This window comes from Sciurus vulgaris, assembly GCF_902686455.1.
Source record: "Sciurus vulgaris genome assembly, chromosome: 5".
NCBI classification, from domain to species: Eukaryota; Metazoa; Chordata; class Mammalia; order Rodentia; family Sciuridae; genus Sciurus; species Sciurus vulgaris.
Genome location: NC_136465.1, coordinates 154,121,788 through 154,145,671, shown reverse-complemented (window position 1 = coordinate 154,145,671; position 23,884 = coordinate 154,121,788). Strand labels below are relative to the sequence as shown.

The 23,884-nt window shown below is 44.0% G+C and overlaps 2 protein-coding genes across 7 annotated transcripts in view; both read right to left on the bottom strand.

Annotated features, from left to right (window-relative positions):
* CRADD (CARD and death domain containing adaptor protein) overlaps positions 1-8,009 on the bottom strand; it is a 249,886-nt gene extending 241,877 nt beyond the window's left edge. Inside the window, exon 1 of the mRNA XM_079142829.1 lies at positions 7,873-8,009. The gene's annotated coding sequence lies outside the window, so the exon portion shown is untranslated. The remainder of the gene's footprint in view (positions 1-7,872) is intronic.
* Positions 665-13,037, bottom strand: SOCS2 (suppressor of cytokine signaling 2). 6 transcript variants are annotated; one of them, XM_079142836.1, is made up of 3 exons: positions 12,891-13,037; positions 7,873-8,233; positions 665-6,184 (listed from the first exon to the last, which is right to left on the bottom strand). In XM_079142836.1, the coding sequence occupies exons 2-3, from the start codon at positions 8,009-8,011 to the stop codon at positions 5,727-5,729; spliced, it is 597 nt and encodes a 198-aa protein (XP_078998962.1). In that variant the 5' UTR covers positions 8,012-8,233; positions 12,891-13,037; the 3' UTR covers positions 665-5,726. The 6 variants fall into 6 exon arrangements, with proteins under 6 accessions (XP_078998962.1, XP_078998961.1, XP_078998957.1 ...); XM_079142835.1 differs by lacking the exon at positions 12,891-13,037 and adding an exon at positions 10,949-11,083; XM_079142831.1 differs by lacking the exon at positions 12,891-13,037 and adding an exon at positions 9,663-9,937.
* Between the last annotated feature and the right edge of the window lie 10,847 nt (positions 13,038-23,884).

The window sequence follows — 23,884 nt, the reverse complement described above, 5'->3', positions numbered from 1 at the left end:
ACGTCCAGTTCTTCCCCAGTGAAAACCTTGAAAAGGTATCTACAGATAACTACTGAGTAACAAGGAAAGGACAACTGAATCAAGATGACCTGGTCCATCAATAGAAGGTAATGTAGCCCAAAACAAGACAAACGCTATTATAAAAAATGTATTCCTCAAATTGTGTATTTCTAGTCTATTCTAAGTATGAGGCTTGGTACAAAGGAGGACACAAATAAATTGATCTTATATTAGTTGGGTCTGAATAATTGAGAACATAATACCTACACCAGTGCTATGTTGTTAAACCAGCTATCCAGGAAAAACAAAAAGCCTAATAACTTGTAGCATTTGCCAATATCTGTGATGCAAATGTTGACACCACAGCTGATTTCGGTCTACCAATAATTTCCCCATAAGGACTTAGCTCACAAAATCTCTTAGTATTTAGAGATTGGCTCTAGGGAGCCCCTCCAGACATTCAAGGATGTGCCATTCCCTTATTCTTGTCACACTTGACATCTTTTAGTCACTTTCTTGCTTATTAACATCCTTATCATGTGAAGGACAAGGAAGATAGAATAGGGAAGCAGCTGATTTTCCTGACAGTAGTTCTAGCAAAAGAGACTGGGGTGGAAGTTGAAACTACTGACTAGATATTTTTATTGGTTTCCCATTAACTCACTCTCTCAATGCCTTAGTACTACAGATAATTGAAAACATAACCTAATCAAATGTGCAAAGTACAAATCCACTTTCTGACCAAATACAGGATTAATGACCACTACCCAAAAGGATAGAGAAAGAAGCTATGCTCAAAAACCCCAAAAGAGTCAAGTTCACCAAGATGGCAGAAGGGATGTTAAACTGGGAAATTAAACCACTTCTCTGGGTAGAAGCAACATGGAAAATATTTTCCTGAATGTTGGAGATCACAGCAGCACTCTGGACTAAAACTAAACAGGAAAAGGGATACCAATCCAACAGAAAGGAAAAATCATTTAGCAAAAAATAAATAAAATAAAATAAATTTATCTTAACACTGCTGGAAACTGGGACAATCTGGGAAATTTTATTAAGTTCTATGATGGTTTAACTAGCAAAAAACAAAAAAAAGTCTCCACCATAGAAGGGCTCCTTGGGGGGTATTTATGCTTAGAAGGAGGCAGTAGCTGGGGGAGGGGGATATTTCCTTTGCTCTCATAGAGACTCTGGCTTGACATTCTCTTCTTTCGGCATCAAATGGAGGCAATGCCACAGGAGTACAGTAATCCATCACAAAATGTGCTCCTGCTCTAGGGCAAGTCAGTTTCCATAAGTAAAGAATGGAGTTCAAAGTCAGAGTTGTCTATAAAAGCAGTTTTATTTTTATGGCTCACTAAATGCCTATTCAAGAGAGCCCTGTTCTCTGTGACAATGCTTGGCTGATCCAGCCACCCTGGATCAGAGCTGGGGAAGGGGTGGAAGGGCTCATCCCACTTTGTTCCATGACTTTAGCTGACATATTTAGCCGTTTGGGATGACAGGACTTGGAGGCTACTCCAGCAACAGCGACCATCATTCCTTATACAAAGTGAGATGACAAACTCAAGCCACATCGAGGGAAAATGGGGAAAAATTAAAAATATGCAAAGATATGAGGACAAGGAAAACATGCACGTGTAGAAGTGAAACAGCTACTGCAGTGTCATTTTTATGTATAGACAAGCAGAAAATGAAGGAACAAAGAACATGTTCTTCCTTTCAGACCAAGTACAACTTAGTGAAAAAGAAGTCTGATACTATAAGTAAAACAAAAAAATAAAAATATGCAAAGTGTGCCATATGGGGCTGGTTTCTTGTTTCAAAACCTGCAGAGAACCAAAGGGGGTAGGGGGACAGATATAATATTAAGGTACTCCAAGTCAGTCAATCAATCACCCACCTCAAGTAGAATGTAATTACTCTCTTTCACTGAAGCACAAATCAGCCGTCATGGCTGTGTCTGATGAGCTAAGAGCAACTTATACAAAAATCAGAAAGTAAGGCATGAACTATGCCTTTATGCCCAAGAGTGGGCAAAAACAAGACTAGGTTCCACTGGTGAGGACATAAGGGTGGGCAGTCACTGGGGTAGCCACAGCTGTGTGTGAGTCACATCTGGCTGAGGCAGATATGAGATCGTCACACAGCGTGGAAGGGAATTTGGGATTTTAAAACAGCAAACAATTGGAAACATTGAGAAATTAAAAGTAATGCAAAACTAATGTGGATTAAGGCATCATGAAACCTAGAAGAGAGGCTGATTCTTCAAAGTGGGGCAGAGAGAGCCAAGAACTCCCAGTATTCCGTCATGGCATTCCAATGGCCTGGTTTCTGAATGTTGGAGGAAGAAAAATGTGATGTGAAGAGAACTGGAGCCAGAGAGAATACTGACAATTTTAACAGAGGGTAGACGTGTGCAGCTTTTATAAATACTAAATGTAAGATACAAAGATCTGTTTGAATACCAACTCTGCGGTTAATTTGCTGGGGGGTGTGTGTGTATACATGTGTGCGTGCACCCACATGCACCTCTGTTAAGGTCTTCTTTGACCTTAACAATGTCTTCTTTGGTAAAATAAAGGAATTAAACTACAATCTGAATAATGGTTGCAAGCTTTAAAGTTCTAGGAAATTAAAAATTGGGAGAGGAGAATACAGGTCTGTTAGGAAATGAAAGGCCTAGAGCAACATTCTTTTGCTGGGAAGAGTAGAAAAGGACCACTCCCAGACAGTGACTTCAGCCCAGTTGTTAGACCCACAGCCACTCACCCCACACCTGCCCTCCACCTAAACCCACAACCCAGAAGGGCATGGTCTGGTCTCAGAACATTCCATCCCTTGGATTATTTGGTGACGTCTCCGTCTTCCTACCATCCTGACAAGGTACAATTTTCTAAAAGCAGAGAAAATCCTTTCCAAGAAAACAAACACTCAAAGAACTGTTCCATTCTGTTACCTATTTGGATTACATAATGACCATCAAGTCGAAACTTTCATACACACCAAAAAGAACTCTGGGCTCATATAAACAGAACAGCCTTTTTCTCTACCAAAGTTCTAAAAACAACCTTGTGTTCCTAAAAAGCCATTTACCAGTGCCCATTGTAATGGCAATGAAAAACTGCCTCATCACAAAAATCTTAATTCTGTAGGGATATGAATCCTGTATATGATATTCTTCAACAACAGTAATAATAAATATCCTTACCAATGCCACAAACTGTCCTGCGTAGAAAGATAACACTGAATATTTTCGTAGGCTCTGTTAAGGATAATTTAGATAAATATACATTTTTTTGTTCCACTGCATATAAAATGGGGCTATCAATAATTGGTAACTGACATCAGAGCAGCCATCAAGTAAAAAGGTAAACCCCTCCTCCCTACCCATCCCCACCCCCAGGAGAGTTCATGACTAAACCACTGAGTCATGCTGACTAAAATCCCAAAGAACCCACACTAATTAAGGTATCCATACTCTTTTGACTGAGAGGGGAGTAAAAAGGCCAAGTTCCTTTAATAGCCTGCTCACGTGTTCACCTGGATCTATGCAGAAATATTCACCTCCTATAACCATCACTGTACTTTGCTCAGTCAGTCCTCGTGAAGATGAAAGGAAAATATGCACATAAAGTGCTAAGAACCTGGTACACAATGAGCTCAATAAACAAACGAGCCTAGAAATTGGAAAAACAAAACAAAAAAAGACTGTCTCTTGATGTTTATCGACTTACTTGGAATAGGAAAAGACTGAAGCAGAAGGCAACTAGTTCCCCAGCGCATGGTAGAGAAGTCTAGGTTTTCCTCTAACTTTAAGTCACTTGCCAGCAACAATGCAATATTTTTTACAATTCCACAGGTACTCATGCCCCACTACTGCCTCCTCACTCCCCAAAAACTGAGAAGTAGCAGAGTTTGAAACAATGAGAACAGAAATATCAAGACCTTTAAAGAAATTCCTCAAAGCCGTTTGGCACTGATCATATGGAAGTTTTGCCAGAAGTCAAATATCCAACACTAGACAAACTTTGCCGGAGTGTATGTGTGTTGGAGGAGGGGGAATAGATGTGAAAAAAACACAGAATCCAAATATCCTAATGAAAATATTGCCATCCCATAATAGACCAGACCCTAAAAGTCTAGGTCTGCTCTTTAGATATGCATAGTACATTTTCCTTCCAGGCATAAAACTGTTTTGTGATTTTCAAGATCTTCATAAAAATAAGGTAAGATATGCAATAAGCAGGTTCTAAAATTTGTAACTGAATTTTCTATTGACTCGGTACACACGTCACATACCAGGTTCACCTTTCTAATGCCACACCATAACATGTAGCTATGCAGGCAACTTCAAAAAGGTGGCAAGTGAATAATGTCTGTACTGCAGAAAAGATGGTACCAACCTTTGCAACAGTCTTGAGACTATGTAGCAAAAACATCAAGTGGCCAATAAGTTTTGATTTTTATTTAATATTTATGTCTACTCAACTTGTAAAAGACCAGACTGCTTGGCAATTCTAAACCATGCTTTCCAAAATACAAAGGGCAGGGGCAATCCTTAAATTCTGAGAAGAGCAAGTTATGTTCTATCACTTATGAGTACTTGGCTTACTTCACGTGATAAAATTTTTTACGGCAACCCCGTTAAATACCACAAAAGTGTATGTTGTCTACAACTCAAAGGAAGAAGTGCAACTGGTAAAAGTCAGGTTTTTTCCTTTATTTAATACATTCTAATTGAATAGTAACAGCAGTAAATAAACACTTTGAAAAACAGGCAGGTATCCCCTTATATCTGGAAGAAAATTAAGTCAAAGTATTCTACACGGTAGAAGGGAGACAACTGCTGATGTCTGTGGTTAGACAATTCAAGGACTGGGAAATTTCTAAAGCCATTTCCAAAAAAATCAATGGCAACAGGTTGGGACACAGCTACTTCAAAGGGTAAAATGTCTATATCTACACTGTTTTTTATTAACAGGGATTGAGTTGCACCTGTAGAGCATGACATTCTTGTCTTTAGCCTTAAAGGAAAAGAGAAAGTCTTTTCCGTTTGCACCAGTTTGAAATATTTCTGAAATAAGGCTCCCTTGAAATGGATTACTACAGTACTCATTCATAGGAGAGAGTTCATACCTGTAGTAAAAAGACAAATACAGGATTTCATGGTCACTTTTTTTTTTTTTTTTTGGTTGATTTGGTTAATTGCATAAAATGAGGGATAAATACTCACAAGCATGATATGTTTGACAAAACTACATACATCAGAATGCAACATATAAAATGTCCTTAAAGATACTGATCACCAGGCATATAAACTCAAGTAAGCCTGCGTCAGCTTGGTTCCTTTTGCTTTTTCAGTACTCCACTTGGAGTTCTTTGTTACTGGCGCTTGGAACTTGGGACCTTTGACCTAATGCAAAGGAACTTCAGAAAGACAAGGCATTCTGATAAAATGCTCCCTCAGCCTTCACATGGGGCATTTTATTTTTAATTTAAAAGGATCAACTGGTCTTGGTCAGCCTTAGGAAAGGAAGCATCACTCAGGTGAAAACATCTAGGGGAACTTTAAATACCTAGCTACCTCTTTATGCATTTAAATTAGGTTGACTTCAGCTGTTCTCAGTTCTGTGCAGTTATCCAGTCACTCGAGCTTTGGTGCTCTTTTACATAGCTGCATTCGGAGATACTCTATATGATGATGTTTAGAAAAACAGAAACACTTATACCTGGAATTTATATTCTTCCAAGTAATCTTTTAGTCTTGTTGGTAAAGGCAGTCCCCAGATGGTACCGGTACATTTGTTAATGGTGAGTCGACAGAGATGCTGAAGAGACGGTGCGGATGTATAGAGCGGTTTGGTCAGATAAAGATGAACAGTCCCATTCCGGGGGGCTTCTGGGCCTGACCGCTTATCCTTGCACATCTGAACATAGTAGTCAATCAGATGAACCACACTGTCAAATTGCTTAAGCTTGGACTTGACACATATGATAGAATCCAATCTGAACTTCCCATCTTGGTACTCAATTCGCAGATTAGTTGGTCCAGCTGATGTTTTAACAGATATTGTTAGTAGGTAGTCTGAATGCGAACTATCTCTAATCAAGAAAGTTCCTTCTGGCGCCTCTTTTAATTTCTCTTTGGCTTCATTAACAGTCATACTTCCCCAGTACCATCCTGGGGTTTTTGTTCAAAAAGAAAAAGAAAAGAGGGTAAAATAGTTATTATAAGAATTTTTAGAATAGGGCACGTACTTGCCAGTAATTTTTCTAGCTCTAAAAAAAAAAAATACATGTGAATGGAAGTTTACCAGGGGCTACCACAAATACCTTTGGTAGGAATTTAATGAAAATTTGAGTCCATTTTATTTTATGAACACAAACTGTGAGCCAGTGTTCTTTCTTTTCAAAATAACTTTCTGTAGCTCTTCTATAAACTATGTTAAGATTTTCTTCAAATAAGCCAAAAGAACATTTGCAATATGACTCACTGGCTGACAGAGCATGATTGAGTTTAGTACCGTTTAATTGAAACAAAGATTAGAAATAAATTAAATATTAGATATAAAAGTCATATTTTTAAAAAGTGGAAAACCCAACTCCAGTAATTCCAATAGAACAACAACAGAAGCAAGTTTTTTGTGGGATTGGTGCCACCCCTACTGTCTCCCCCAAAAGAATCTGCTAAACGACTGCGCCGATTGTTCAAAGCCCTAAAAAAGCACTGCTATTTACTTATTTTAAAAGTACAGCTGTCCCGCGATAGCTTTTGTTTGCCGCCTCAGTTACTACTACCTCCTCAGTCATTGAGAAATGGAAAATCCCAATTAATAAATAATACTTCAGCTTTATAATCTTCCCTAAACTCTTTTGGACTTTGCCCTGATTCAAATTCAGTCACAACCATTGGTCTCCTCCGAATTCTCCATTTGATCTGCTTCGGCCATCTCCCCGGCCCATCCCGTTTTCAAAAATGACTCAAAGACATTCTGCATTTAAGAAGTTTGAACAATGTGCTTTCCCCGCCCCCGTCAAAAAATATTATGACTTTTTAAACCAGGATACTTGCAATCGGCGGGTCTCTCCGGTCGAGGGAAAGCCCGTGACCCGTAGGGAAAGACCGGAACACCAAGCGAGGGAATTTTCCCCTCTCCCCCCACCCCTGGTCTATTGCTACCAAAACTTCAACTTTGCCTCAAACGTACGGTTTTAGGATCCAGATTTTAAAAGCCTGAATCGCTTGCACTATTTTTGAAAAAAATGTCTCTTAGATGCCGATAGCAAGCCACGCACAGCGCAGGGCTGCCCTTGAAACTGTGCCGCGCTTGGAGGCCAAGCTCCCCGGCAACTGCGCTCGCGGCAGCCTGTCAGTCCCCGAACTTGGCCGCCAGGATCTTGGGCTGCAGTGGCAGCCCCGCCCGGAAGCCAGACGCGACTGGGGCTGCGGGAGCACAGCACCCGCTCGCCTTGCAAGCTCAAGACAGAGGCAACCAGGCGCTTTCTCTGGCCTGGGTTCGAGCCTGAACGCCCACTCCGGAGCTGCTGCGGAAAATAGCAGGTCTCAGAGCTCTAAGAGGCAATTTCCAAGAAGCCCTGCTCGCGCTCTGCCCTTCCCCAAGCCTTTAGTCCCTCGAGAACCACTTTCCTTTCACAGTTCCAAGGACCCGGAGCCACGAGGGCGGGCATCCCTCTCCGAGGTCCCCAGTCCCGGAGCAGGGACGGAAAGCGAGGGACGTGTTTCCAACCCATTCTTTGCTTCCCACCTTGGCCGCACTTCCCAGCAGCACCTCCCGCCTGCGCTGCCCGCAGCAGCGACTTTGGGGAGGCGGCCCCTCCCGCACGCTTAGCGGCCAGTCCTCTCCCTACCTGTTTGACCCAGCTCCCGCAGGGCCTTCGCAAGACGCGCCGCCTCGGGGGATGATTCCTCGGCTGACCCAGCGGTCCCCCACTGGCTCCGCGTCCCATCCGCGCCATTCCCGGAGGGCTCGAGGCACCGCAGGGTCATGGAAGAAGGGTCACCGCGGCAAAGACAGGTGGCCGCCCGAGCTGGGGTCACAGAGGGGCTCGCGTCCTTCCTGGAAGTCAGAGGCAACTCCAAAATGCGTCCCTGTGGAGTGTCCGAAATGGTGGCGGAGGGGGAAGGGTTGGGGAACTGCTGGTTCTTTCTCCCCAAGTCCCAGCGGAGGGATGGTAAAATCTCCTGCAGACGCGGTCACCCACAGATCGCCTGCGAAGAGAAAGTGGGGCGGGAGTTGGGTCAGTCTGAACTGGACCCCTGTGGCTGGGGTGGGGGTGGGGAACCAGAGACGTGGAAAATCCCGGGGACTCCGCCGCCTCTGTGCTGCACCATTTAACCCCAAGCATCCAGTTACCGCCCTGACCCAGCTCTGGAGAAAAGATGGATAAAGAGAGCAAGGATCAAGACAGAGTTGACTGGGGAAAAGGGTGGGGGGGACAGGATAAGGGTGAACGAGGTGTCTTCCCGCCCTGCCTCGGGCTGCTGGCTGAAATCACAAATTGACAGCCTACGAAAAGCTAACAGTCACCTGCGGGTCGAGTGGGGATAGGCTCTGGTCAAGAACAAGTAGAAATTTTTTTAAAGGAAAGAGCCGGATCGTTTCCATCTTACACCTCTCGCGCCCGAGGGCCCCTGGGGAGGAAGCGCCCAGCAAGAGCTGGTTCCACGCCCTAAAGCGCCACGGGGCTCCCGGGGCCCGAGAAGCCAGCTGGGGGTGTAGAGGTGCACTAGCGGCCGCATCCCTGCCCGGAGGCTGCCTCGCTCCCTTCCACCGGCTCCTAGTAGGCGCTCGGGGCAGAAGTGAGGGACAGCCGGTGGCGGTCGCTCGGGGACAGAGACGGCTGCTGCTGCTATTGCCGCCGCGAGCGCTGTCGAGGAATCGGCTGGAGCGCGCAGCCCCCGCAGGAGCTACAAGCGAGGCCGCCGCAGAGCCCGCGACAGCAAGCGCGGCGGGACTTGCAAACAACCACGCCGAGCTCTTACCTCGGCCACGGCTGCCGCCGCCGCCTCCGCACCAGGCAGCCTCCCCAGCGGACATGGGGCGGGGGAGCCGGGAGGGGCCCCGGAGAGGAGGGGTGTCCGCCTGAGTTTCCCCAGTTGACGTTTAATTTGGGAACAAGATGCCCGGGGATGCGACCGACCCTGCGCTCTGCGGCGGTGGCTGGACTTCTCTGTGCAGAGGGCAGACAAAAATCCTAGGGATCATCACCTCGGTCCCGGACCCCACTTCCCAGGCTTCTACACCCCCTTTCCCTGTGCAGCTACCGAGTTTCCCTTCAGCTGCGACTAAGGAGCTGGGAAGGAGAGAGGGAGGGAGGAAGGAGCGAGGGCGGAGGCAGGCTGGAGGGGAGGAGCGGGCGATCAGGTTATTAGGAGGATTAGACATTAGAAGAGCAGTTTAGGGGGGAAAAACAAAACAAAACAAAACAAAACTCCGGAGACTTCCCGACGCCGAGAAGGAAGCGGAGAGAGCAGGCAGAAGCCACCGGCTGCAGGAGCCGCTACTCCAACTCTCCGCGAGCGCCCTAAACTGCGGAAGCCAACGCCGCCGGTCGCTCCCCGCGCACGCGGCCGCGCCCCGCCGCCCTCCCCAGCCACTCTCCTCGGGGCGGAGCCTTCGGGTTCCCCACACCGGTACCTGTCGCGAGCGCCCGGGCTCCGTGCTCCGAGGATCCTGAGACTGCGCGCCCCGGGCCCCGGCGCGTACTGTCCGCGGCCCGCGCAGCGCTGGTGGCTGCGGGCGAGGAGGCTCATGCTTCAAGGGAAACCCAAGGCCCACGAGCCGCGGCAGCGGCGAGACTTGGCAAGAGTTAAACGTCTGTCCCCAGAGCACTGTGTGCGCGCGACTTCCCAGTCCGACGCGCCTCCCTAGCTCCCCGCCTCCCTCTCCAGTTCCGCGCTCAGCTCCAGCCCCGCCCGGCGGCTGCGGAGGCCGCTTTCCAGGAACTTTCCAGGAATCCGCCTCACGTGACCACAGCCCCCGCTACGGCTTTAAAGAGGCTCGGCGCTAATGCGCAGGCTTCGAGAGAGAACTGCTGCGAGCGCGCCGGTGCGGACAGCGGCGATCTGGATGCCTGAGACTCCGCCCTCCAGTGACCCCACACCTCGAGGTCCTCGGGGGGCAATCGGGAGAAGTTCCTGACCACCGCCAACCCAGTTTTGGCGGCTGGAGCATGCCCCACCCTGGGCACCTATGTCTAGCGAATAGTAGTCGTCCTCGCCCCTCTGCGGGGAGGGGGTTCCTCTTTTCCACCCCCTCGACTTGACCCTCCAGGCCGCACTTTGCTAGGTGGGGGACGGGGAGCTGGAGAGGATGGGGTCCTCGGAAACTGACCCCGCCCCCTCTAAGACAAAATGATGAGGTGGGGGCAGGCTACTGCCCACCTCGGTGCCCAACCCCGGGGGCCGAAGGGATCCTGCAGGAGGCCGCTCCCCCACCCGCGAGCCCGAGTCCTAGAAGGCTGCCAACAGGCAGAGTAAGGCGCCTCCTTAAGGCGCGCGGGCCACTCTCAGTCCCCTCCCCCTGGCGCTCGGGCTCGCAATCCTCCCGCACCAACCCTACAGGGCTCCTCCCTTCCTCCTCCGCTCTTCCCTATCGCCTCTTTCCGGAGGCCCAACGGCCCTCCCGGCTCACCTGCACTAGTTGCTGAGGAAGCGCCCTTACCTGCGCTCCCGGGAAGTGCCGGTGGCGGGCCTTTGTGCCCGACTATTGAGAGCCAGTTGCTGTGATTCTTTAAAGGGCGGGTGCCCGGGAACGGGAATTGGAAAGGAACTCGGCACCACTTCACCACTCGGGACCCTCACTTCTCACCCTGTTGGAGGCCACCTGGTCTTAATGGAACTCATTTCCTGGCCTGCAAGACCACCCCCGAAATGTGACCTACTTTAAATGTGACCTACTTCTTAAAAACCATTAATACTCACGGGAAAAACCGGATCCAATTTTTCGATAACCATTTTTTCTTTGAAATACTATTCTGTTGCATCACTGCTCAAAAGCTTGAAAGGTCAATGGCCATTTTTAGTTGAAGCAGTGTCTGTGGGGAAGTTGGGCGAGGAAGGAGGAGAGGGTGCGGGGCAGGCGCAGCTTGCAAACCTTGCCGGGTGCCCCCCCTGCCGGCACTGGGGGGAAGAATCAGCTCCCAGCCTTCGGACACTGAGTCAGGGATCAATGTTTTTCTCAGTAATTTTTCGTGCTTTTTAGTAAACTTTTCTGCACATGATACGCGTGGGAGTTCAGGGAGGGGGAATTTTCCAGCTAACCAACGGGTCTGTCAAAGATGGAGTGGTATGCATGGAGCCATGTTTTGTTTTTAATGTTTAGTGGGGAAGGTGAAGCTAATTGGGCCCTACTGAAAACCCTCTACAAAGTAGATGAATAAACCTACACAAGTTCATTTACTCTCTTTGTGCCAAAATAAACTTCCAGAACCCACTACTTGTACTAGGATTCACCTAATTCTAAAGTATTTTATATGATTTCTCCTTCCTTGGTAGAGAATCCCAGAGGAAGAGTGCCTACTTGTTTGTAGTGTTAAGTTAAAAGCTAGTCCGAAAAGTTTTACAAAGATAAAACATTTCATTTCTATTTAATTGCCATTTGTAATGAATCTTCCAGCAGTGAAACACCGAGCTTTGTAGCAAAATAAGATTTTTTATTTTTGCTTCTAAAGTATTTCTCAGCAATGCCCAGCACTTTATTGGTCTTTTGAGCCCTCCGAAATACATATGGGAACCATGTAGAAAAATGTTTACCAGATCATGTCCAGTGAAAAAAAGTAGAACATGAAATTGTACCTTTGTTATGATTACAACAATATGCAATTGTGTATGTATGCGGGCAAAACCAGAAGGGAATGTGGGGAAATGAAAGCAGCCGTTTTTAGGATGGCAGGATCTAGGTGAATTTTTACATTTGACTTTCTTTAATATGCAGTGTTTTGTTGTTGTTTTGGTTTGTTTGGTATCAGGGATTGAACCCAGGGGGCACTTAACCACTGAGCCATATCCCCAGCCCATTTTAATATTATATTTAGAAACAGGGTCTTGCTGAGTCACTTAGGCCTTGCTAAGTTGCTGAGACTGGCTTTGAACCCGCAATCCTCCTGTCTCAGCCTCCTGAGCCCCTGGGATTACAGGCGTGCACCACCACACCTGGCTGCTTCCCCTATTTTTTATAGTCATCATTTTTCCAAAATCCTGTATGAGACAATATCTTTAGTTAGTGGAGTTTGTGGGACTTAGAACTCCAGTCTCTCTCTAGGACCTCTCTCTTGAGCCTCAAGTTTGCCCCTCAGCATCACCTTTCAGATGTCTAATAGGCATTTCCAATTTCATATGTCCCAAAGTCGAGACCTCATGATGCCCTCAAAAATATTTTAAAAATTAAAAAAAAAAAAAAAATAAGCCATTTCTCCTACACTCTTTCCCATTTCTGAAAACATCAATTTCACTCTTCAGTTGTTCAGGCCAAAAGCTTTAGAGTCATCACTGACTGCTCTTTCTCACACATCCTACATCCCACCCATTGGCCAATCCTTCCACTCTGATTTCACAATAAACCCAGAATTGAAGGCTTGCCACATGTCTACAGCACAGCAGTTCAAACCACCCTAACCTCTGCCCAGGTAACTGCAATAGTCTCTTGAAAAGCCTCCTTGTCCCTCCACAGTCTCCTCCTAACAGAACAGTTAGAGCAAGTCTGTTTAAACTAGGTCATTTCACATTCCTCCCTGCTCCAACCCAAACACCTGCATCACACCTGAGGGGCAGGAGAAGCCAGTAGCCACTGTATTAGTTTCTTGTTACTGGGACAAAATACCCGAGAGAAACAACTGGTAAAGAGGAAAGATGAATTTGGACTCACAATTGAGAGGTTTCAGCCCATGGTCACTTTGAGACTGACATGGCAGGACCCCATGGCAAAACAAAGCTGCTCACCTCATAGAGACTCCATTTGGTCTTGGATTTTCAGAACACATGTGTCCTGTTGGGTGGAGCATGTTCATGGTTGCAGGAATAAGCTGCCATTCTACTTGAGGAGGAAAGAGACGGCAGTTTCCACAAAGCTGAAGGGTTTTTCCATTGTCTGCATTAAAGAATAGCTAAGGTTTGAAACCTTCCTTGGTGTGCCAAACCAGAACCAGACACATTTGGTTTTGCAATGACAGATGTTCTGATACTGGAATTGGCAAGTGCTCCATACTGAACTCCTGCTGAGTTTCACAGAGGGCGTTTAGTTTTGGGGGAGGTGAGGTGAGGTGAGGGAGCAACAGCGTGATCTCTGACAATTACATCTGATGCACTTATGTGCACTTTTAAGCACCCAGCACCTCTTCCTCTTAAAATGCGCCATCTCCCTGCCATTACCACACACACAGCACCCTGACAATTACCTGTGATTCTGAAACCCATTCTTCCAGCATGCAGGTGCCCCAGGCTAACTCATAGGAATTGTTTGTGCCTTTGGATACAGGGCTTTGTCCAGTATTACAAACCTGCATGGCCAACTTTTTTTTTTTTTTTTTTTTTTTTTGTAAATGCTGCATGAGAAGCAGTCTCAACACTCTGAAAAGATAAGCAGTAATAGTCATGTAAGTCAACTTTTTACCATTTCTTGGGAGCCTGTCAGAGAATGAAGGCAATAGAGAAGAAAGTGAGCTAAGGCTTGAGTCAGGGGAAAAGATTCTTGTGCTCTTGAATCCAGTGTGACTGATGTTGTACTACCCTTGACCTTTATACAGGAGCCAGTGAGTTTATGTTTTCCTGACCGAGTTTGATTTGGGCTTCTCTAACTTGTAACCAAAGACCTTCTCATGGGGTCAGTGGATTCCATGTGGAAGTATTTAGGACAAGGTTAGGAACACTGAATTGAAAAAGGGAAAAAGAGCTTCCTTCTACTTTAATAAACTCCTCTTTTTCACCCGGCTTCCCAGTGCCAATTTACATTGTCTTATTGTTCAATCCCCATAATAGAGGACATTTACTACTGGACAAAAAAAGAGAAGATAAAATACCACTAGTTTTAGTACTCCGAGTCAGGAATGGAGATAAGGAAAAGCAGATGGCTTTCCCCCAGACTTCTGGGACCTGAGAACATGGTGAATGATATGCCCATGTTCTTTCCACTAACAGAAGTAGGAGGAAGTCATGTTCCAGTACAGTGGTTGTCAATGCTACAGAAGTCACAGGTTTCTCAGAAATTCTGGTGAAATCTATAGGCTCCATTTTTCCTTTCTCTTATTAACCACAAGACCTTTCCCATTCCCTCCAGTCAATAACCAACAGGAGCGGAGCAGTGGCTGTCCCCCTTAGAAGGCACGCGCCCTCCTCTTTACCCCTTTCCTACCCATTTCCTATGACCTTCCCAATACTGAGCATGACTTGCCATTTGTCACCTTTGCCTTCTTTTTCATATGGTAGAAAAATATTTCTCTGGATCCAAGTGTCCACCAGAAGTGGGCAAGTGAAAGATAGACCCAAAAGACTGTCTCTATCAAGACAAGTAAGAGAGAGTACATTTCTCTACAGATGTGAAGAATATTCCTCTGTGTTGAGTAGGCTGGGTTCTCACACCTGACCTATTTTATTCTTCTGTTTTCCTAACTCAACATATAGATATTTATGTACCTAAATTTTTTTTTTCTGCAGAAAAATGTTCTGGAGGCACAGACTTGGGGAGTTAGTTGACAACCTGAAACCTGACTGAATCCCCAGGGGCCTGTTGAAACCAGCTGGGAACCCTCCTTTAAGAGAGTGGATGGTCTTCAGTAAGGTCCCCTTGAGAAATGAAGGTCTGCCTTCAGTGTCATATGGGACTCTCTGTATTGGAACTGGGCTGTGCAGTCAGAGGAGCATCAATGATGAGGTTCTGGCACAGGAAAGGACACTATTGCACGAGGGCAGGCAGGTTTTCTTTCTCTCTTTTCTGCTTTCCCACAGTGTTCTAACCCTCTGGTATTCTTGTTTCTTAATACACCCAGCCTTCCTCAAGGCCTGTGTCCTTGTTCTTTCTGAAACGCTCTTTCCTCCAACATTCTGCTGGTGTTGCTCCCTCACTTCACTCAGGTCCTTGCTCAGAAAGGCTTTCCCTTCCCATTTGACATAAAATGGCAGCTCCTGTCAGTGACTATTTCTTTCCCCTGTTTTCCTTTTCATTCTGACACTTGATTTTATTTTTTTCCAGTGCTGGGGATTGAACCCAGAGTTTCTGCATGCCGTGCAAGTGGTCTGCCCTGAGCTACATCCCTAGCCCTGATCATAGTAATACTTTCTACTACCTGATGTTATAATAGTTACTCATTTGATATTTGTTTATTATCTTTCTCTCACAGGAATATCGGCAGGGTTTTGGTCTCTTGTACTCATTATCTCCCCAGTGACTAAAAAGTTCCTGGGTCATCATAGGCACCCCGTATAAAGTTGTTAAGAATGAGTGAATCTAATGCATCTTCAAATGAGCAAACTAGAAAAATTTTACCACCTTCTTTCTGGCCTGGATCCCTTTAACTTTTTCATCTTCATCTGCTTAGATGTGCTTCTCAGCTTACTCTTTGGCTTACCCTGCACACTCCAGTCTGCTACCAAGAGGAATTTGGCTTTCTTGGAGTTTCTCCTTAAACTCCATGAGTCTGACCCCATAATAGTAGTACTTAGGAAAGGACATGTGCGAGATTCATCAGTTCGTGAGTCCTTACAATGTTCCAGGTCTTGTGGACATACAGCTCAGCCCCCTTCTTAAAAGGTCTCAGTCTAGTGAGAGAGAGAAATACACCATCACTGGATAATTCTAACAAAGGGTGAACTGTCATGGGGAATGTACAGAGTGGTTTTACAGGCAGCTGGGAAGCAACACCATGACCTCCTTGGGAAATCTGTGCAGGTTTCACAGAAGAGGGACCATGACAGCCCCTTCACTTCTCTGAATTTTTGTTTTCCTGTTAGTGTCATGAAGAAGTTGGACTGACGAGTTATTAAGTTTCTTTTCTTTGAATCACTTTCCAGGTCTGTTCCATGACCTCCCAAAGAGCAGTTGATGGTGTTATTAGACCTAAGCCTGGGAAGCTTCTAGATATATTTGACTTTCCAGAGAAGTTCACAAAGGTCAAGGCCTGCTGTGATGATGTGGTAAGCCGAACAGGCAGAAGAAATACCTATTAGTAAACAACCAACACCACTCCTGGCTTAGTCATGGAATTCTGAGAAGCAACAGCACGCAGTGAACCAATCAGTAGATTGGCAATCATGGGTGAGTCCAGCTTTAACCAAAGCATGTGACAAAGCCACAGAAGGCAGGCCCTGCAAACAGCAGCTTCCTCCACAAACTACAGGAGAACCTCCATACACAGTCCACATGGGGAAAAGGAGCTGATCACACATACAGTCCTTTTCTGCTACCCCAGCATGTTAAAATTATGCACTTGCCCCACCATAAAGAAAAGTGATATAATAATGTTTGCCTTTATTTAATGGTTTTAATCTCTCTTTACCAATATGTTATAACATGTAGCTGATTTTTAACTCATAACAACCTTTGATGATAACAGAAAAAAAAATACATACGTTACATGTAATAGGAATTAAGACAAAGCACATTTAATAGATTATGCTGTATTTGTTAATAAAAAAATAAAGTATAGGTTTAATGTGAACAAAGGTAATAGTCTAAGTGGAAAAAAGCTTGGAGGGTAAGTTGCTTTTAAAATAGACACTGAAATCACATTGAGTGCTCTTCCAATAAATAAGACTAAAACATTCTCAAAGATTATTTACAGTATTTAAACATAGGCCAGGGATAAAGAATTGAGGGAGAAAGTTAGGTCCTTTATGTTTTGTTTTAAAATTCTCCCAATCAAGACATTTTTACATTTCGGTGTGTGCCAAAACTTCTAAAATAAACACTAAAGTCTTGTTTCTTTTAAAATACATATTTTTAAAATCTATTTAGAAATAACTCTTTGAACATCATGATAGTAAGCCCTGCCACTTTTCCTTTGGCTTTTCCAATTCTTGCTGAGATGATTTTTATTGCAAGTTCTCCTGAGCCAGTTACTCCCTCCCCGACTTCCATTTTTAAAATCCATACATAAAAGAGGCAAATTTGTCTTTCTCAACATATTTCTAGTTCAAAGTCTACAATGTCTTCTACTGCACCATAACCACCAGCTTCCCCCTGCACATGCTCATTACATGTTCCTAGTAATTCAACTACATTAATTGTATTGTGGTCTGTTGGTTTCAGCTATTGACTGAGCACAAAAAAATAGCATAAGATGAAATGATTAAATAAATAGATGATCACTGCAATGATCAGTAAATCAAAGGATAGTGATATGCCAACATCTCACACAAAATAGTGAAAGACTACACGAAATAGTGAAAAACACTATGAAGCTCACTTAAGAAGAAATGGATTATTCATTTAGTTCTACTTCCCTTACATAAATAAACTCCAAGTTCTGAAGACTTCATTCCTGAAGTCTATCGAATACTTAATGAAGAAATAATGCTCACCCTCCATAAACTTTAAAAAAAAAACAGAAGTGGGAACACTTAACAAGTCCTGTTAGGAGACCAGCATTATCTAAACACAAAAGACAGACAAGACATAAAAGAAAACTACAGACCAATATCTTTCATGAACATAGTTACAAAATAATAGCAAACTGAATCCAGGAATATATAAAAAGGATAATATATCATGACCTACTTGGGTATATTCCAGAAAGGACAGATTGATTTGGCATGCAAAGCCAATCATTAAAACTCATGATCTCAACAGACTAAAATAATAATATCATATAATTACCTGAATAATGCAAGCAAAAGCATTTATAAAATTCAACAGCTAGCATCATAAAAAAACTCAGGTACTGGACGTGTAGTTCAGTGATAGTATCCATGCTTAGCATGTAGAAGGTTCTAGTTTCAAACCCCAGTGCTGGGAAAGAAAAAAAAAAAAAAACTTTAACAAACTAGAAATGCAAGGAAATGTCTTCAATCTGATAAATCTTATCTGCAAAAATAATACCTAATGCTAACACCATTCTTAATGGTAAAACATTGAATGTTTTCCCTTGATTTGTAACAAAGCAAGACTGTCTAATTTTCCACTCCTTTTCACTGTTGTATCAGAGGTCCTAGCCAGTACAATAAGGCAAGAAAAAAAATTTAAGTACATAATTTGGAAAGGAAGAAGTACTTAGTTGCAGTAGCATAATCATTTACACAGAAAATTCTAAGGAATAAGCTATTTCAAATATGTGATTTTAGCTGTATTCCAAGATACTAGGCCAATATTTTTTTAAAAAAAAGTTGTTTTCTCTTTACTTGCCATAAACACTTGGAAACTGAAAATGTTAAAAATGCTATTTATAATAAATATTAAAATAAGATAGGAATAAATTTAATCAAATATGTGTAAGACTTGTAAATTGTAAACTTTTTTTAAATACTGAGAGAAATCAAGGAAGAATTAAACAAAGGAAGAGATAGAACCACACTCATGAATGGAAAGAGTCAATACTGTTCAGATGTCGGTTCTCCCCAAATTGATTTATAGATTCGACACAATCCTAAATAAAACAGGAACAGTCTTTCTTTTGGTAGAAATTGACAAATTGATTCTAAGATTTATATGAAAATGCAAAGGACCCAGAAATCATCTTGAAAAACAATAACAGAATTGGAGAAAGCACACTGATTTCAGTATTTATTCTAAAACTGCAATAATCAAGACAGTGCAATATTTATGTGAAGATATATGTATGGAACAAAGGAACTGATTAGATAGTCCAGAAATAGACCTACCAATATAGAGTCAACTGAATTTTCAATGAAAGTGCCTAATAATTCAAGAGAAAAAGGATGTTTTCAACAAATGATTCTGTAACAGCTGGACACCCATACATCAATAATATTAAACCTCGATCTTTACTTCATACCAAATTCAAAAATTAACTTGAAATGGATCTTAGATCTAAATGTTAGGAACAAAACTGCAAAACTTTTTAAGAAAACGTAGGTGAAAATCTGGTTACCTTGTGTGAGGCAAAACTTTCTAGATTTAGATCTAGATCTAGAGATAGTCTGTGTTCTTCTTCAATAGAAAATTCTTTATCTGATAAAAACTTGTATCCAGAACACATAAAGAACTTTACAACTCAATAATAAGAATATTAAAAATAATTTTTTTTTTTTTTTTTTTTTTTTTTTTGCGGTACTGGGGATCGAACTCAGGGCCTTGTGCTTGCGAGGCAAGCACTCTACCAGCTGAGCTATCTCCCTAGCCCTAAAAATAATTTTTTAGATGTCCCTCCAAGCCAGCTTAACCACCTCCATACCTTCCAGGGTCAGTGTGAGTGTCCTGCAGTTCCCCATGGAACAGCTCAGCTGGAGGGATCAAGGTCTCTCAGGTGGCTGAAGGACTTCAACAGTAGTGCATGCAGAATGGTACAAGGCTGCTCTGCTGGCCTGTGTCCCAGCTGGAAGCAACCCCTTCTGGGAGCCCAGACCCTGCGCTTTACTCTGACTCCAGGGAAGAAGTTCATTGAGGATACACCTTCAAGCCCAAAGTGATGAGTGACTCCAAGTCTCAGGAGAACACTTTTCTCTATCCAAATGACTTCGAGATAATTCAGACCTTTCCTGTGACCTGCTCCTACAGCCACAATCCTATGGAAATTAATTATTGTCTACTCAAATAAAGGATTCAAGTGAAGGAGTAGGGTTTTAAGTAATAATATTCTGGTTCTTTTGGTGAAATTCTTTATATTAAGATAAACAAAATTTTTACCACCAGATATAACAAAATATACCACTTTAATAAGTGCATTACTGGTGTTGCTATAATTGGAATATTATGTATGTTTTATTTACTGGATGCTTACATTTTAGGAAGGAAAATCATTTAGTAAAAAAAAATGAACTTTGTAGTTTGTTCTTCTTAAGTGTTTATGCTACAATAAAATGCATTCTTTTATCATGAGTTTACAATTACCAAATGAATAAAATAAAGTATAAAATTGGGGGGAATTGGATTCACTAATTAAATGGGGGGCATATTGGGTATTGAACTCAGGGGCACTCAACCACTGAGCCATATCCCCAGCCCTATTTTGTATTTTATTTAGAGATAAGGTCTCACTGAGTTAGTTAGTGCCTCACTTTTGCTGAGGCTGGCTTTGAACTTGCAATCCTCCTGCCTCAGCCTCCAGAGTGATGTTTTGATTTTTTCCAAAGAGAAAATTCTTTTTTTTTTAACACATTTTTTAAACGTGAGAGATATTTTTGAGCAAAATTTTTCGCAAAGATTAATGTTACATTGTACATTACGTTGTCCCATGAAGCACTTGTTTATGAAGCAGATTTGGTCTTCATTTGTTTTTTCAAGTTCCTTTACCTTATAGTAGTGGTTGTACTTTTAAAAAGATACATTATTTCATGTCTTTAAGAAATGTTTAAAATATGACCTACATACAGAACATTGCAAATGGTTAAATACAAAGAAAATAAAAATTTTACAACCCAAAACAATTCACGTTACAAGTGTTTTACGTTGAGGTTGTATCTTTGATTTAATTGGGGACACTTTTATAAGTAGTACTACATCCAAACCATCATGTAACAGCAATAAAAAGAGAGCAAACTACTGATAGATGCAACAAGATGAATTATCTCAAAAGCAATATACTAAGTATTAGAAGTCAGATGTATAAATGTCTATCTACGGGGGTTTCAAGATGGCGGCCTAGAGGGTGGCTGCATTTCATGTTGCTCCAGGACTCAGGATTCAAAAGAGGAGATATTGAGACGCTTGGGACCAACTCAAAGCAGCCGGGTGACTCTCACCCCCTGGGGGGGGCATCCCGGATGGGACGGGGGTCCTGGAACGCAGGGAACGTTGTGAAGTAGAACTGCCGGCGAGACGCCCCTCCCCCCACTGGAGCAGTGAACGCGGACAGCTGGGAGCGCCGTAAAGGAGGCCGCTCGGCGCAGCGCTGGCACTCGGAGCAACCACTGGGGCTCCGGCGGCTGCCCAGGAGAAGAGTGGCGAGGAGAACTGTGTGGACTCAGGACACCGGGGCCTGCCCTGAGGAGGAGGAGAGGAGCGTGGCCACTTGGATTCGAAGAGACTGCACCAGAGCTACAGGTGGTTGCCAGAGGAGAAGCTGCGCGGCGAGCTGTTTGGAATCAGAACGACGCTTCTGAACACCGGGGCCTGCCCTGAGGACTAGGAGGAGGAAGAGGAGCGCGGCCGCTTGGATTCGGGTGACTACACCAGAGCTACAGGCAGTTGCCAGAGAAGGGGCTGCGTGGCGAGCTGTGTGGACTCTGACCACTTCTGAACCCCGGGGCCTGCCCGGAGGAGTAGGAGAAGGAGGAGGAGGAGCGCGGCGGGTCATTTGGACTCGCAGTGACTGCATTAGCGCTCCAGGCGGCTGCTCAGAGGAGAAGGCGAGTGGTGAGTTGTTTGGTCTTAAAGTGACAGCTCCTGAACACAGGGGGGCTGCCTGGAGGAGAAGCGTGGTGGGACGCTTGGTCTTGAGTGGCCGCACCTGAGCTCCGGGCGGTGCCCAGAGGACCCGTGCAGCGGGTCAGGTGGATTCAGAGCCACTCAGAGGGACTGCTCCTGAACACCCGGGGGGTTATCTGGAGAAGGAGGAGGAACGGGGAGGGTCACTTCGACTCGGAGTGATTGATTGCCCCGGGCTACGGGTGGTTGGTGGGAGGAGGAGGCACGAAGTGAGTTTCTTGGACTCCTAGTGACCGCACCAGCATACTGGGCGGCTGTCTGGAGGAAGAGGCCTGTGGCGGGTCTCTGGGACTCAGAGCGATTGTTCGGGGCCACAGGTGGCTGCTCAGAGGAGGGGCCACGCAGCCAGGCGATTGGGTGCAGAGCAGGGTCCCAGGATCTAGGAGGCTTCTGGGTGGAAGAGCCGCACAGAGACAGGCTTAGGGCGGAGCGAAGGTTCCAGGCCTGTGGGCAAATTCTCTGAGGAGGGGCAGCCTAAGGAGATTCATCTGCGAAGGGTGAGGCTCCCAGGCCCAGGAGGTAGGGCCGGGCCCCTGGGAACTATGCAGAGGAAGGCAGCCCAGCCCAGGCAGTAGCTGTAAATTGAGGGGAACCTCTAGGAGGAAACTGACCAGCGAGACCTCCACACTGGGTGAGTCTTCCCTGCCTGGTGAGGTTTCCCCACAAGGACGGTAAAACCAGAGACACAGGCCCAAACAGGCCTTGCCTCAGCCCACAGCCTAGTTCCCCTTTGGATGACCATTGGTCAACAAGTGGAGGCACCTCTGCCCACTAGCAGGGAATATACCCCACCTGAAGGCCACCACTCCTAGAGAGGCAGCTTCCTTGTGGAGCACCGCATTATCAACTTCCTCCAAGACTTCAGCCTACTGAAGGCTAAGAGGGGATATATATAGAAATCTTCAGGGACATTGTAAGTCAATAGAGGAAATCTGCAATATCTCAGCGGTCCACTGATACCTGAACAATATGAGAAAACAAGGAAAGAAAATGCTGCAAACAAATCTAGATGTTACATCAATAAAACCCAATGACAGCATGGCAGAAGAAATGACAGAAAAGGAGTTCAGAATGTACATAATTAAAATGATCAGAGAAGCAAACGATGAGATGAAAGAGCAAATGCAAGCATTGAATGATCGCACCAATCGACAGTTAAAAGAGCAAATACAGGAAGCAAAAGATCATTTCAATAAAGAGTTAGAGATATTGAAAAAAAACCAAACAGAAATCCTTGACATGAAGGAAACAATAAACCAAATTAAGAACTCCATAGAAAGCATATCCAATAGGATAGAACACCTGGAAGACAGAACCTCAGACATTGAAGACAAAATATTTAACCTTGAAAACGAAGTTGAACAAACAGAGAAGATGGTAAGAAATCATGAACAGAATCTACAAGAACTATGGGATATCATGAAAAGGCCAAATTTAAGAATTATTGGGATTGAGGAAGGTCTAGAGAAACAAGCCAAAGGAATGAACAATTTATTCAATGAAATAATATCAGAAAATTTCCCAAATCTGAAGAATGAAATGGAAAATCAAGTTCAAGAGGCTTATAGGACTCCAAATACACAAAATTACAACAGACCCACACCAAGGCACATTATAATGAAAATACCTAACATACAAAATAAAGACGGAATTTTAAAGGCTGTGAGAGAAAAGAACCAAATTACATTCAGGGGGAAACCAATACGCATATCAGCAGATTTTTCAATCCAGACCCTAAAAGCTAGAAGGGCCTGGAACAACATTTTTCAAGCCCTGAAAGAAAATGGATGCCAACCAAGAATCTTATACCCAGCAAAACTTACCTTCAAATTTGACGATGAAATAAAATCCTTCCATGATAAACAAAAGCTAAAAGAATTTACAAAAAGAAAGCCAGCATTACAGAACATTCTCAACAAAATATTCCATGAGGAAGAGATGAAAAACAAAGAAGCAAATCAGCAAAGGGAGGAATTATCCTAAAGGAATTGTCAAATAAAGGAGGAAACAAGTTGTGTCAAACAAATAAATAAACAAAATTTTAAAAATGAACCAAATGACCGGGAAACCAAATCATTTCTCTATAATAACCCTGAATGTTAATGGCCTGAATTCATCAATCAAAAGACATAGACTGGCAGACTGGATTAAAAAGAAAGATCCAACAATATGTTGCCTGCAAGAGACTCACCTCATAGAAAAAGATACCCATAGATTAAAGGTGAAAGGATGGGGGAAAACATACCATGCACATGGACTCAGCAAAAAAGCTGGAGTATCCATCCTCATTTCCGATAATGTGGACTTCAAGCCAAAGTTAGTCAGAA